Source organism: Macaca fascicularis, chromosome 10, assembly GCF_037993035.2.
Source record: "Macaca fascicularis isolate 582-1 chromosome 10, T2T-MFA8v1.1".
Taxonomy (NCBI): domain Eukaryota; kingdom Metazoa; phylum Chordata; class Mammalia; order Primates; family Cercopithecidae; genus Macaca; species Macaca fascicularis.
Genome location: NC_088384.1, coordinates 101059747 through 101076407, shown reverse-complemented (window position 1 = coordinate 101076407; position 16661 = coordinate 101059747). Strand labels below are relative to the sequence as shown.

The 16661-nt window shown below is 41.1% G+C and overlaps 1 protein-coding gene across 9 annotated transcripts in view; it reads right to left on the bottom strand.

Moving 5' to 3' along the window:
• Positions 1 to 16661, bottom strand: part of STK4 (serine/threonine kinase 4) — a 114970-nt gene that overhangs the window by 94454 nt on the left and 3855 nt on the right. Inside the window, exons 1-4 of one of the 9 annotated variants that reach the window (XM_065523201.1) lie at positions 12935 to 13039; positions 6703 to 6783; positions 5459 to 5610; positions 278 to 406 (exon numbers count right to left, since the gene is read on the bottom strand). In XM_065523201.1, coding sequence (XP_065379273.1) covers positions 278 to 294 — 17 coding nt within the window. In that variant the 5' untranslated portion in view covers positions 295 to 406; positions 5459 to 5610; positions 6703 to 6783; positions 12935 to 13039. Of the gene's footprint in view, positions 1 to 277; positions 407 to 5458; positions 5611 to 6702; positions 6784 to 12259; positions 12511 to 12608; positions 13040 to 16661 lie in introns of those variants that run through there. The other 8 variants (XM_065523200.1, XM_065523204.1, XM_065523202.1 and 5 more) reach the window with 8 other exon arrangements.

The window sequence follows — 16661 nt, the reverse complement described above, 5'->3', positions numbered from 1 at the left end:
CCCAGCCTGGGCAACGGAGTGAGACTTCGTCTCGAAACAAAAAAAAAAAAACTGAAAAAAAACAAAAAAACAAATGCCATGCATAAAAATTATGGAAGTTTGGCTACAAAAACAACCATTTTCATCATATTTTTTTCCAAAAAGAAAATGCAGTGATTCCATCGAATTCTCCCTTCTGCAAAATATCTAAGTAAATGTGTCTCTAGGTGTCAAACTCTAAACAATCATAGCAAATTCAAAACCACATTCTCCCCAAAGGAAGCCCACAGGCCTTTACCTGTCACATTGCTGCATTATAGAGATTTCTTTGATTATCTCCTGCAGGTCTGATTCCACAGGAACTTGCTTAATAGCAACAATCTGACCTGTCTCTTTATGAATAGCTTTGTATACGCTGCCATAGGACCTATACATTTGGGAGAAGAAGAACATTTATAAAGTCAAAGCAAGCCAAGATATAAGAAGTGGTAAAACACAAGCAACTGATAGTTCCAACATACATCCCTAAGTGCCTAATATATACACACTTGCAAAACTAAGATAGCTGAAATACTTTGGGGGAAAAACTGTCAAGAGAACTACAAGAAAACGGCATCTTGAAAGCTTCACATTCAAAACTGTAAAGAATGTATTATTATGGGATGGTAATATAGTAGCTGCCATGCACTTCACGCCTGCTATCTGCTAGAGACAGTATACCATCTCAATTCATTCTTATAAAAAATGAAGATGAGATGATTATCCCTATTTTACAGGTAAATGTAAAAAGGTTCAAAGGAGTCTATGATTTGCCCAAAGTCACATAAGTTTTCAGTCCAGGATTTGAAACCAGTTGTGCTTTCAGTCCAGTATTTGGACCCAGGTGTGTCTGAAAACAAAGCTTACACTCTTTCCACATCTATACTGGGGTACGATATGGAAGTGGCAGTCTTTGTTTTATTACATTCACTCTAGTACCACAAGATCTTTCTGTCCTTGCTCCTCTTACTTACAATAATACTTAAAATACTATGGAAACCAATTAAAATCTAAGCCTGTTTAATGTTAGTATCAAGTAAACACAGCACACACACTCTTTGCTTCCTACTCCATCTTCCCTTAACAGCTCAATATCAAAACAAAGTTTATGTATCTAGTCAATTTGGAGGCTACAAGGCCAATAGATTTTGAAAGTAAAGATGATGGATTTGAGTCCTACCAACACTACATTTAGCTATCATTCACAAACACCTTGTTAACTTTGCCGTACCTGAATTTTCTCATTTGTAAAATGACAATAATACAAACTACCTTACAAGATGTGATAGTATCTCATTTGTGATGGTCAAATGAGATACCATTATCACTTTATACAGATAACATTTTCATTGGAATCCTGGGCAGCTGTCAGTGAAATAATACTGAGTAAACTGTCTTTCATATTTCCCAACACACCTGTATCTTCACACTGTCTTGGTGAAAAAAAAAAAAATTAAAATAACAGTGCCACCTACTATGTCAAAGTAGAATACTCTAACTGCCAAATAGATGCTCATGAACTGTTTCAATGTGAAAGTAACATAAAACTTTTTAAGTCTATGCAGAGCACATAAAAAAATTTCCATTCCATTAGAAGCTTTCATACTTGCAAAACTAGCATAATGATCCTTCAATATGACACCAAATAATTTTTGCCAGAGACAGCCAACTGTTGAGCATGTGTGAACGACTCAACCACTGTCCCTTCTTCCTTGCTAAAATAACCTAATTTGTTACAGTGATGTGCTTGATCCCAGGAGATATACCATGGTAGTCCAAGCCACTCACAGAATTCCTATTCCCTTCTGCCAGTGACTGAACTAGTGGCAAACATGTCACCCAGTTCTGGCCACTGAAACTTGAAGATAATTCTGCTGAAGGGTTTCTGGGAAAGACTTTCTTCCCTGGTAGGAAACAAGCACACAAGAAGGCCCAATTTCCACCTGCCACTTCCCTTCTTACTTTGGTTACTGCAATGTGAGGGATGATGCTTAAAACTAATGTAGCCATTTGAGACTATGAGAAATACCCAGATGTCAAACCATTGTCAAGCCAATTAACCGCTTCTCGAATCTCACACTCCCAGATGTATTATTTAGTTCTTAACGTCTTTATTGCTTAGCCACTGTTTGTTGGGTATTGTTACTTCCATCCAAAGGCATTCTTGATAAATTAGCTCCTGTATGTCTGAAACTGTATTTATTTCACCTGCACTCTAGAATGATAGTTTGGTTGGATACCAGATTGACAACGGCTTTCCCACAGCACTGTTGTTGCAGTGTTCCAACATCAATTGTGGCTGAGAAGTCTGCTTCCATCAGATTATCATTTTCCATGGGTAATCTCCCCATAGCTTTTAAGGTTTCCTTTGTCCTTAACAGTCTACTATTGTTCTGTAATATAACTAGGAGTTGATCTGGCACTTCATAAGCTTCTTCAATCTGAGGGCTCGTGTCTTTCCTCAAGAGCGAAAAATTCTCAGCATTATTCTTTTATTACTTCCTCTATCACTTCTAGAATCTTCTTCTAGAATTCCTACCGAAACTGTATCAGACCTCCTCAATCTATGTTGTCTTCCTGGTTTCCAACGCTGTATTTCTCCGTTCTGCATGTTGTGATGAGTCTCATTTCTATCTTTCAATTCACAAATTCTCCTTTCAGTTTGTCTGGTTTACTGTTTATTCAATTTATTGGGCTTTTAAAACTTCAATTGTTGCAGTTTTCATTGTCCAGATTCCCAACTTTTTATCTGCCTTTGGGCAAATGTGTTAATAATCATGTTAATAACCTGATGCTCTTTAAAAATGTTATCTCCTCCTTGATCTTTTTGAAAATTGTAATCATAATAAATCCTTTTTGAGATTGCTCCATTATTTCTTTTTCTTCAGTGTGAATTCTCCCATTCTGCTGATTATGTCATGGCAGATTTCCTTGCATGGATTTCATTTTATCTTGAATGATTTTCCTCTATACCACACTCACTGTCAGATGATTTCATGGTTTTATCAGTACAGTCGTCTGGGATATACAACTTAAACCAGGTCTTACACTCAGAGTTTGGGGTTTTTGCCCTTCAAGATACCATACTTAAATACAATCCAGGCTCAGTTCCTATTATCGAACCAGTACATCTACTTTTTCCCCAGGCCACAGGCAAATGACACTTTCTGGTGGTAGTCAGGCAAATTTATTTCAGCTTTAGTTCATAGATGAAGAGCCGAGTTCCAGCCCCCATCTTCATGCAGGAAGCTCAAATGCAATCTCCTGACAAGGATAAGGCATGCTTTAGTCTCCACTGATTATTTAGATTTCTTTCCTATCCCTTGTCCATAGCTGTCTATATATCTTTATATTTAAAATAACTTTCACTCATTATTCTTATGTATTAGAAAGAAAGTTCTCTGCATACACTCACTCAGTAATCTTGACCAGAATACTCTCCATACCTCCCTATGCATCCTGATAGCAAGGAAAACTCTGATAGCTCATATGAAATTAAGATTCCTGATTCCATATACTGCATTTACAGTAATCTGAAGGGGGGGAAGGGTTAGAAGATTTCAGCAATCATACTCACAAGCAAGTCCCTTAAAACTTGATTCCCTACAACAAAATGAGATGATTCAATGAATTACAACTGACAGCAGAGAATGGAGAAGTAGCTGTTTTACATAAGCCATCCAAGGCAAGGATCTATGTAGAAAAATGGAAATACTACAGTATCTGAGGCCAAATTAACCAGGTACAAGTCTTAACAATAGCACTCATTTTTTATGAAACCATGGGCAAGATGCTTTTGTTATCATTCTAGGATAAAAACTTAAATGAGTCAATGTCTACAACTTTAATCAGAAGAAAAAAGGTGCTAGGCTCCACTTGAAAACACTTCCCAAGTGCTCTCCACTCATCCTGGTCTGGAGCTTTGGCTCTACTCTGCCGCAGATCCATATGACCCTCATAACACAGAATGACTGCAGCTTCCAGAATCCAACAGATTTTTTAGCCAGAGCTCACTTCACAAGATACAAGTCAGTGAGGATTCACAAACCATTCATTCTCCAGAACAATTTAAGAATAGCATTGGCCAGGTGCCAATCACATCTGTAATTCCAGCACTTTGGGAGGCTGAGGCGGGCAGATCACGAGATCAGGAAATCAAGACCATCCTGGCCAACATGGTGAAACCCCGTCTCTACTAAAATACAAAAAATTAGCCGGGTGTGGTGGCGTGTGCCTGTAGTCCCAGCTACTCAGGAGGCTGAGGCAGGGAAATTGCTTGAATCTGGGAGGCAGAGGTTGCAGTGAGCCAAGATTGTGACATTGCACTCCAGCCTGGTGACAGAGCAAGACTTCATCTCAAAAAACAACAACAACAACAACAACAACAAAAAGCATTGCATCACATGTTTGGAAAAAAAGTACAGTGAAGGTCTTCCTTTAAAATATTCCTAGTTAAATGAGGCTTTCTTAGGTTCATTCAGTCAGAATAACAGAAATCCAAGAAATACCAGAAATCTGTTGTTATTTAGAAGAACAATAAGGTGATAGTATAGGAAGAAAGATCTGAAGCTTTGTTTTCTCCCTGGTGATATCTTCATAGGGAAATTTCCACATTCCTTGCAGAAGACATCCACAGATCTAAAATGCAATTTGTCCAGGTGCAATGGCTCACGTCTGTAATCCTAGCATTTTGGGAGGCTGAGGCAGGAGGATCACTTAAGATCAAGAGTTCGAGACCAGCCTGGGCAACATATTGAGACCCCATCTCTACAAAAATAAATAAATAAACAAATAAATAAAATACAATTTAAAAAATCATAATTAGCTTATTTTTGTTTACATTATATTCCTGATATATTCTCTGTCTATAGTCTTCCTTTGACATTCCACAAACTCAAACAGCTCAAACAGAGCTACCTGTAAGAACACCTAAAAATACTTTAAGACTTGACATGATGAGATCTCAAAAATGCTTCAGTTGATACATTTAAAATAGAATAGCAATAGTTGCCACTTACTGAACATTTATTATTGTGACAAGCACTATACTTTACCCTAATTACCTCAGGTAATAACATAACTCTATGAATCGATATATTATTATCCCAACTTTACAGATGAGGATTGTGAGCCTCCAAAATAGTAAGCAATTTGCTCAAGCCCACTTGTCTATTATGACCAATAAACAGTAGAGCAAGGATTTTAACCCAGGTCTGCCTCACATTCTAGTAATAAGAGCAAATTGCATTAGAAATGAGAGAAATAAGTTAGTTGCAGAGTCAATTATGCCTATCAGTTTTGACCTTATTTTAAGTATAACTTATGAGCATTGTTAGATTAAAAGTCATGGCCTCGCTGCCTTAGGGAAAACAGCAAGGATGGGAAGCTGAAGCTGAAAATGGCAGGCAACAGATGTAGAGGGACTGTCATTTCCCCATACCTTTAATGATGCCAGTCAACTGGCAGTCTTCAGATTCATCTTGGACTTGTCTTTTCACAGCACAGCTGGTGTGTCATCTTTTACTTCCCTTCTCTGCTTGATTTCTTGCTGGATTCCAAAGAGTATTTTTCCAACTTACAAAAAGACGATGACTAATGTTTTTTACAAGGAGGTAAATCATGAAAAACCATTTCATGTAATCCAGGATTGGGTTTAACGTTGTAAATCTGTCTCCTAACATAAAAAATACTAAACCCAAAAAATAATCTAATGACATAAAGGAAATGATTTTAAAGAGCATACAGTCTTCAGTCGGTAGTTGTTTTTACAAGTATGTCAGGTCTTCCCTTGAACCAGAAATACTCCCAAGGGATTAAAAATACAGAGACGCACACGCATAACCTGTCTCTGAAAGACACACAAGAAGCCGCTACCCTCGGAGATTCTGGGTGGCTGAGAGACAGAGAGAGGTAGGAGGCAGTTTTGTTTTTTTTTTAATTGTATGCATTTTAATATTTTTTTAAATTTTGAATCATATGATTGTATCACCTAATCAAAAATCAACAAGAAAAACTTAAGAAATTATGTCCTTAACATTTTAATTTCCTGGTCATTACAGAGGAAGGAATAAATACACAGGACTGAATTAAAAGGATATATGAAAGCATAAAAATTATGTAAACTTTATTGTATCATGAAAGTCAATGATGGTCACTGCACATTACTAATACCGTTTCATCAGCATTTTATAAACGCATTAACAAATCTGTGTTTCAAGAAATCCACTGGCTCCCAACCCAGGATTGTGGATCTCCTAAGTAGCTGCAAAGGTGGTGATAGTGCTTGATTTACTATATTTCACAAAGGTGCAAATATTAAAATACTAAATTCCATTGATTTTCATTGAAACAGTTATTGCAAACCAATCAGAAATTATGAACAGCAAATTTTAAAATTTCTTATAGAATTATAATCTAATTAGTGCTATCTGTTCAGTAGATAAAATCATACAAACCACAGATTCTACAAAAGAGAAAACAATAGATATTCTTCGTGTTAAAAAGACCAGGAATCACTAAATCTGTCTATAATAGTGATTGGAGTAAACCGAAGAACATCACAAGTTGTAAATTTACCTTCCAACCCACCTAGAGCAATGCTGAAAGGTTCATATCCTTCTGCTTCTTCTGAAGCAGGAAAATGACTGGGACCCAATGGCCTACCCACAGTTTATTTACACTCACCCTTCTCCAAGTTTCTCTAAGACATCAAATACTTCTTCTGGTTGTTTGGTTAAACTATCTTCATCCAACTTTTTCAGCTGCCTGTGAATGAAGAAATATAAACACAAAATACATTTTATTTGCTAGCAACTAGAACATAAAATACATCATTTATTTTATAATTAGCATCCCAGGAACTTCTCTATACAGTATTTACTAGTTAAGATTTTTTTAAGAAACAGGGTATCACTGTTGTCCAGCCTGGGGTGCAGTGGTGCATAGCTCACCGTAACCACAAATTCCTGGGCTCAAGCAATCCTCCTGCCTCAGCCTCCCAAGTAGCTGGGACTACAGGCTCCTGCCACTACGCCTGGCTAATTTTTTTTCTTTTTTGGAGAAATGGAGTCTCACTATTATGCCTACACTGGTCTCAAACTCCTGGAGTCAAGCAATTTTCTCACCTCAGCCTCCCAAACCACTAGGATTATAGGCATGAACCATCCCATCTGGCCTATGGAAAGATGACACTTGTTCTGGGTCACTCTGATAAGCAAGCACATGGAGGGATGCCAAGAGTCAATCTTCAGTTCAAGTTGTATAAGAATTTTCTAACAATTGCCAGGCGCAGTGGCTCACGCCTGTAATCCCAGCACTTTGGGAGGCCAAGGCGGGTAGATCACCTGAGGTCAAGAGTTCGAGACCAGCCTGACCAACATGGAGAAACCCTGTCTCTATTAAAAATATAAAATTAGCCAGGTGTGGTGGCTCATGCCTGTAATCCCAGCTAGTTGGGAGGCAGAGGCAGAAGAATCACTTGAACCCAGGAGATGGAGGTTGCGGTGAGTCAAGATCGCATCATTGCACTCCAGCCTGGGCAGTAAGAGTGAAACTCCATCTCAAAAAAAAAAAAAAAAAAAAAGTTGTGTAAGAATTTTATAATAATAAAAATTGTCCTGCATAATGGTTTGGACTGCCTTAAGAGGTCCCTAGGTCCCCTTTGCTGGAAAATGTAAATAGAAAACAAACTGTCATGTGGGCCAGGCATGGTGGCTCACTCTTGTAATCCCAGCTCTTTGGGAGGCCAAGGAAGGCAGACCACTTGAGGTCAGGAGTTCAAGACCAGCCTGGCCAATATGGTGAAACCCTGTCTCTACTAAAAATATAAAAATTAGCCGGGCATGGTGACACACGCCTATAATCCCAGCCACTCAGAACGCTGAGGCATAAGAATCGCTTGAACCTGGGAGGTAGAGGTTGCAGTGAGCCAAGATTGCGCCACTACACTCCAGCCTGGGTGAAAGAGAGAGACGGTCTCAAAAAAAAAAAAAAAAAAAAAAAATTGTCATGTGGCTGAAATGCTATAGATTCAAGCATTCGATGTATCCTTCAAAATCTATTTAAATCTTGAGATTTCATGAATTAAAATTATATAATTATCTCTTCAGAAAAGGTGTTTAATGTAAGGTAATTATGAATTGAAACATAACTATGAACTGGACTACAGACTAAGGAAGACATAGGAGACCTTTGCTCTTCCATTAGCAAGTTTTTTGTAAGTTTGTCAAAACACATAAATTCTATAGGTATCACAGAAACAGAAAGTGCAAAGTGTACGTTTAGACATGATCAAAAGTGAAAAATCACTAGGCAGCTGAGAGTTTCAGATATACTCACAAAGACCTTCCCATGAGTAGACACATACCTTTGACCAGTTCCAAAATTCAAAGGTACTTGGCTGCTCACAATTTCCAGATAATTCAGATTCCTCTGACTATGCTAGACAATCATAACACACACGTGAGGTTGTAAATTAACACTTCTTTAAAACTCTGAGATCTCTAAAAATTACTAATGAGCTTAAAGAAGGAACTTGCCAAGGAATATGTATATGTGTGTGTGTGTATGTGTGTGCGTGTAGTCTACACAATGGCTTCCTGAAACTACAAAGAACAACAAAGAATAGAGAGCTGAGGAAATGGTGAAATATGGAAGTAGTCACACTGGAGACTTCTTTGTAGAAAAAAACAAGGTTTAGACTAGCTGGATAATATCAGTTATTACAAGAAAAGACTTAAATACACATACATACACACACACACACACACATGTGTACCTTCCTAAATAAAACAGATTAAAATCAGAAGACAAAAAATAAAACAAACCAACAAAAACCCTGACCACATCAAGTGTATCTACCAATAAACACTGATCTCAAAAGGACAATCTTACAGAAGTTTATGAATATCAAGGACTATGTACTAGAAAAATGGAGAACTGCTCCAAGTCAAAACTGCCTTAACTTAGTATCAACAAAACAAAATGATCACAGCGACCTTTGAAAACCAAAAGGTCCTAAAAATCAGATACCAATGACATCATAAAAACGCCTACCTTCAAAATGAAAAGGGATGAAGTGAAACTCCTCTTAAACTTCAGAACTGAAACTTCTATAAACTCAAGTCAGAACGAACATCTCATATGCCAGGGTTTTTCTGGTAAAGTCCTGACTTGTGATTGTATAAACATTGGACAATACCTCATTTCTCAAATATAATCAAAGTTGTATAAACAGCTTATACAAAGGAAGATCAAATATGTTTCTTTGAAGTGTTGACTCTCTGTGGTTTACAAAATGCAAAAGTCACTATTTCAACTACTTCAGGGACCACAGCATAACAAAGGAAATTGACACTGCCTTGAGAGAGACAGCTGCAAGCTTCTGATAATACTTTGACAGACAAACTTTATAGGACTGCTCAGATACTTCTTTGAAACAACCTACGTGGTTTTTTGTTTGTTTTTGATCTGGGGCTATTAAAAACAACTTGAACTTAAGGCACTATTAACCAAGAAGTGGTCAAAATATATTTGCAAAATAGATTCACAAATGTAATGACGGGAATCACGAATTTCATCAGCAATCTTTGTGAATTATCACAATAAAACAGAATTTCACCTAAAAAGTATTACTGAATTATCAACATTTCTATAAAAAATATTTTGATAAGTGATTCATAATAATATTTTATACCATGATTCTTCACAGAACACTATTACCAAAACAGCCTAACTCTGATAATGCGGTTCTCTTATCTGGGACTTCCCCAGGTTCCCGACAGTTTCAGCACTTGCTCATAAATGAACAAGCCTGGTCAACAGAGCATCCATGGACCAAATACTAGTGGATGCTTCTCTCCTAAGTCAGATGGCCATGTGGATGGCCAGCATCCTAGGAATGCACTCTACACCTTCCACTATATCATTTTTTTAAATTATTAACTCTTATATGAGACACCAATCTGTCATCACTCACTTAATCACACACACACAAATGTCAAACTCATGAACACAAAGGGCATTTCCTGCACTGGGGTTGTTGGCAACACATGCCATCTGAATTTCTGAAAAGACACTTGTATCTTTCCAAACACAAATAATGGTGTCTATGAAGTAGTCACTTACAGGTTTGACTAATTCTCAAAGCTTTCTCCCATTTCAGAACTCCCATAAAGTTCATTTTATGTATAACTATTTCTTTTTCCACACAGAGTTTGATAAGGATTGCAACAAATATACATGATAAATGGACAAAATTTTTAATAATAAAACTGTGTCCCCAGCTTACCCCAATTCATATGTTGAAGTCCTAACACCCACCATCTCAGAATGTGACTGTATTTGGAGACAAGGTTTTTAAAGAAGTAATTAAGATAAAATGAGGTCATATGGGCATGACTTAATCCAATATGACTGGTGTCCTCATAAGAGGAGATTAGGACACAGACAGGTATAGAGGGAAGAACATGGAGACACAGGGAGATGGCTATCTACGAGCCAAGCAAAGGCCTCAAAAGAAACAACTCTGACAATGCCTTGATTTCAGATCTAGCCTTCAGAACGGTGAGAAAACAAATTTATGTTGTCTAAACCACCCACTCCATATACTTTGTCATGTCCTAATAAACTGATGTAAATGATAATAAAATTGATCTGCTTCAAATTAGGCAGTCTACTAGTTACAATGAGCAGGTAATCACCAGCCACTTAAGAACTCCGTCTTGCAATGCTCTTCTCTTGTACTTTATATAAATTTTTTAAAATCCAAAAGGTACAGGAATGAGCATGCCAAGAAACTTTAATCCTCTGCCCAAGATTATGTAACACAAGGCAAAGAGAGAAACAAAACTCAGATTCCTAATCCTCTTTTCAATTAAATCAAGGCCTCAGAGAAAGAAACCAAGAAAAACGAACGAACGTAGTTCAGAAAGAAACATAACTAGTGTGCATTTATATTTGGATCACTGTGGTACTATAGCAAATATCTGCTAACACACACAGAGACCTGTGAAACACGGGTACTTTCAGAGAGGCATCAGAGTGAGGCAGTTAAGAGCATGGCCAGGTGCGGTGGCTCACGCCTGTAACCCCAGCACTTTGGGAGGCTGAGGTGGGTGGATCACAAGGTCAGAAGATCAAGACCATCCTGGCTAACACGGTGAAACCCTGTCTCTACTAAAAATACAGAAAACTAGCCAGGCGTGGTGGCACGCACCTGTGGTCCCAGTTACTCAGGAGGCTGAGGCAGGAAAATCGCTTGAACCTCAGAAGGCGGAGACAGCAGTGAGCCGAGATTGCGCCACTGCACTCCACACTGGGTGACAGAGTGAGATTCCGTCTCAAAAAAAAAAATGGACTTTGGACCAGACCCCACGGATATTAAAATCCTGGCTCTGCCTCTTGCTATGACTTCTCCCAGCAAATCACTACCCTGTCTGTATCTCAGTTTTATCATCTGTAAAACAGACATATAGGGATATCTACCACCCAGGATTGTTGTGAGGTTCAAATGAGTCAATAAACTGAACCATATGATATGAAGTTACCGTTTCTATGGTTCAAAGATGGTCAAATATCAGCAATTTCATATGCTTCAGCAGGAGACATGGAAAGCACTTAGAACAGTGCCTGGCACCCGCTAAGTGCAATATGAGTGTAATAATCATTACAATTACAGTCTCAGCACACTACACTAGGGTGAATCCAAAGCCCATCCCAACCACCTATTTGCCTTCTGCAATGTTTGTGCACCTCAAACACCCCCAAGCTCAAACAATCCCTAAGAGTGCTGTCCAGGCAGTCAATCCCTTCTATTCACCTCTTGGTTGCCCTGCACTTCCACACCCTGAACACTTCCTTCTTTAGAGCTCATTCTGCTGCAGGAAGTCAGACGTCTCTGTAAAATAGAAGTAACCACACTGCACCTCAGAGAAGCATGACTTCTTCGGTCTCTAGTCCCTACTTTTCTCCAGATGTGGCAGATTGGCAAAAGACCCGGGATGTCCACAAGGGAAATTCAGGAGATGAGATTTTCTAGGATCAGCCACCATTCTGATCTTGACCTAAAGCAATTCCAGGTACCACTAGGATCTGGTACTGATATTCACAAAACAACTGAGGCCTGAAAAGGGCACAGTCTGGCAGGGTTCAGTGACTCGGAGTAAAGAAGGAAACACGTTTCCCAACAGCTCTGGACCTCGGTCTCCCCATCTCGAAAATATCCTCTTATATCCTTACCTACCTCCCAATGTCAGGTTCTGAAGAGCTGAGGAGGATGTGAAGACCATTAGGAAGACACTCTGAACATCAGTAATAAAAGACGCCATCCTACAGTGGGGACACCACCAACAGCATCCTCTGAAATGCTACTCTCCACCATCCCCTCCCTTGCTAGACCCTCAACCTTTCTTCGCATGCCTTCAGCCTTAGGCGCAAAGCTTTTCCGCTCCACAGATCCCCACCACCGCACCCCTCAAGTGGGACTTGGGACCCTTGAAAGTCCACCCGGCCTTCCTCTTGGCCAGGTCTCGATCCACCCACTTAAAGAGATCCCTCACAGATTCTCACCCTGCTTCAGCATTCGCCCCTACCTCCGTGAGTTTCTGCTTGGAGAGCGTTCCCCCGAGTGGCCCAGCCTCAGCAGGTACTCTCCCTAACTTGTCCCCACGTTCCTCAGCAGAGTCTCCCCACGGCGAATGCTCCCTGTAACCGGTCCCAAGTCTAACTCCCTTAGCAGATGCTCCCCTCAGCCGGACCCTCACCCACCAGACGTCCCCCCAACCCCCTCACTCAGCAGGTGCCCCATCAGCTGGGTTGCTTCGCTCCGGGGACTCCCACACAGGTGTCTCCCCTTAGTCAGTTCCCGCCTTTTCTTGCCCTGCCCCCATGCCCGTCCTCTTAGCCAGTGGCCCCTCACCGGCGCGGCGGGTTCCTCAGCTGTACCGTCTCCATGGCGCTGCCGGCAGCCGCCCAGACCCGCTCACTGCTCCATCCTCCCCGCGGACCTCCCTGAGCCCGCCCCGCAGACCCTCCCACACTTCCGCTTTCCGCCCCTACCGGAAACGGAGCGCGGCGCGGGAGCGGGGCGGAGCCACGGCCCTGATCACGTGGTTCGGGCGTGAGTCGTGTGGCGCGGTGAAGCGCGAACCCGGAACCGCCAAGTGGTGAAGGCGCGTCAAGGCAGTGCCCGCTAGTCTCTAGGGTGTCGGCGGGGCTGTCCTCCTGCGATACTGGAGCTCACAAAATACTCGGTCCTCAGGCCGAGAACGCACCTCTAGCTGGGTCCTGGGCCCCATTTCACAAACTGAGATGCGTAAAGCGCCTCCTTTAGAAGAACTGACGATTCTTAGCAAACGAAGTTTTGCATGATTTTGGTGAGGCTGCGCTGCCCCAGGAACGCCTGGAGGTATTTGTGGTTTTCTGCCCTTTACCTGGTTGAATTCTGGTCCCAGCGGGTACGCTGCACAGTTTCTCCTAGGATGTTACAAAGCATCAACGCGCAAATTGCCCCACTGTCTTTCTTAAAGGCCTCTCCTTTATGTCAGTTTGCAGACATAAAAATAAGCAACATTAATTAAGCGTTTGCCATGTACTTGTCTTCATAGATTATTTAATCCCCCATGTCAAGCCTATAAATTCATTCCCATTTTTATTTAATGATTTAACACAGTGCCTACACGTTTTCAGTGCTTTACCTCATTTAATACTCCTAACAACCTAGACGGTATTATTATTCCTATTTCATAAGGCCAGAGAGGTGAAGTATCTAGCCCAAGGTCACATAGCTTAGAGTATAGGTTTGGGGATTTAAATCCAGGTTGGTCTGATCTCAGGGCCTGCACCACCGAACTGGACAGCCATGGATGTGTAACCTCTTGTTGGGCCTGAGAGACAGACCTTTCTCTCCACTCAGCTCCTGCTTCAGCTATTGTACTTCCAAATGCCTCTACCATCAGTGAGTATTAGGAAAATGGCAGATTCTACCCAGCTGACCCATGGGGGAAAGTTATAGGAGAAAACTTAACCAGAGCAATCTCTCGCTGTTTTTAATTGCCTTGCTTTTCCCAAGGATATGCCATCTACAGAACATAACACCTGAGCACCTACCTTTCAGGGCCACCCAGGTATGGCATCCCATGCACCCAAAACGGGATAAAGGAGCCATTCCCTGACATAGAAGGAAAACATTTACTGAGAAGCTACTGTGTGCCAGACACAATCTTGGACTTTCACTTAATCCTCAAAACAGCCCTATGAAGAAGTAGCTACTGTTAATAGATAAGAAAGCTGAGACCCACGGTTTCCACAGCTAAGGAGAGCAAAGGTTTTAACCCAGGACTGTCTTGACTCCACAACAGCAAAATTGTTGTTTTGTTTTTGGTGTTTTGTAGAAATAGGATCTCCCTATTATTACCCAGGCTGGTCTCAAACTCCTGGGCTCTAGCAGTCCTCCCACCTCAGCCTCCCAAAGTGCTGGGATTACAGGCTTGAGCCACCGCGCCCGGCCTGATGACCCCGTTTTTCCACAGAATGTTCCCAGTGAAAATTACTGAAATGATGGGAATGTTCTAAATATGTGCTGTACGAAATAGTAACCATTAGCCACATATGGCTACTGAGCACTTTAAATGTGGCTAGCATAACTGAAAGGCCAAATTTTTATTTAAGTTTAAATTTAAATTTAAATAGCAAACTGTGGCCAATCATAATAATAGCTTAAGAGAGAAATGGTGAGCAGGGTTACTGGGAGAGGTATTTTCCTATAAGCTCTGGATATACAGTTGACCTATGAAAAAACAAGGGTTGAACTGCATGGGTCCACTAACACAACCCTTGTTTGTTGTTTTTTATTTTTTCAATAAATACAGTCAGCCCTCTCTATCAGAAGGTTCCACATCCACAGTGAAACATGGTTGGAAAATACAGTATAGGATGTGAAACTTGTGTATAGGGTGGGCTGACTTTTCATTTCCAGGGGTTCTGCAGGGTCAACTACAGTACATGAATATACTCAGATTTTAGTATCCTAATAGATCCTGGAACCAATACCTGGTGGAAACTGGGGGATGATTGCAGAACAGTATTCAAGGGACTAGGCGTGATGGCTTGCACCTGTAATCCCAGCACTTTTGGAGGCCAAGGCAGAAGGATTGCTTGAACCCAGGAGTTCAAGACCAGCCTGGGCAACATGGTAAAACCCCTTTCCTACAAAAACCTTAGCCAGGCATGGCATATTGTGTAATGCCATTTGCATGACCCACATGGTCACCCTGGACCCCATGGATCAGGCCCTGCCTGATGCCACCACCACCACTTCTCTGCCAGGCCCCCAGTGTGATACAAGTTGCATGATGCTCTTTGCTGTAGTGCCTTTTAATGGCATAGGTTTGGCAGGTTTGGAGATATTCAGAATAGGCAAATCTATAGAGCCTGTGGTGGATTCGTGGTTGTCTAAGGCCCTGGGGGAAAGGAGCATAGGTGAATTGGAGGGGACGATTAAAAGGTGTGAGATTTCATTTTGGGGTGATGAAAATGTTCTAAAATTGGTTGTGGTAATGGTTATACAACTCTGAATATACTAAAAGGCATTGAATTGTACACTTTCAATGGGTGAACATATGTGAGTTATATCTCAATAAAGCTATTTTACAAAAAAAAGACACCTCTTCCCAGAAGACTTCTCTGTTCCCTTGTCCCTCCCCTGACCCTCTCATCTGTCCCTCCTTCAAATTATTTCAGTACTGTTTTTATCAGTCCTGGCATTTATAGGAAGCATTGCAGGAAGGGATTTCCAGGTATTGACTGCTGTATAAGAAACCACCCCAAAGTTTATAGACATAGAACAACAGTCTTTTTTTCTTTTTTTTTTTTTTTTTTTTTTTTTGAGACGGAGTCTCGCTCTGTCGCCCAGGCTGGAGTGCAGTGGCCGGATCTCAGCTCACTGCAAGCTCCGCCTCCCGGGTTCGGGCCATTCTCCTGTCTCAGCCTCCTGAGTAGCTGGGACTACAGGCGCCCGCCACCTCGCCCGGCTAGTTTTTTGTATTTTTTAGTAGAGACGGGGTTTCACCGTGTTAGCCAGGATGGTCTCGATCTCCTGACCTAGTGATCCGCCCGTCTCGGCCTCCCAAAGTGCTGGGATTACAGGCTTGAGCCACCGTGCCCGGCCAACAGTCTTTTTTTCTTCTCAGAAATCTACAATTTGAGCATGGCTCAGCAGGAAGGCTCATCTCTGCTTATGGTGTCAATCAGGATCAGCCATGTCCAAAAGGCATCTCACACAGCTGACAGGTTGGTGCTAGCTGTTGGCTGGAAGCTCACTTGGGTCTGAAGGCTGGGGGCATCTCCACTTTTCTTGAACTTCCTCACAAAATAAAGCCTGAGTTCTAAAGCATGTTCCCAAGGGAGAGCCAAGTGGATGCTGTAGTGCCTTTTAGTGGAAGATACTTAATGTCATTACCACAGTGGAGGGGAGCCACAAAGGTCCACCCAGTTTCAAGGAGAAGAGACGTAGACTCCATCTCCTCATAGGGCAGTGGCAAGGGTCTGGAAGAGCTTGGGGAACCAGAAATATTATTGGAGCCATTTTTGGAAAATAAAATTTGCCACAGCTACACTTATCCGATAAACCACTCAGGAAATATTCA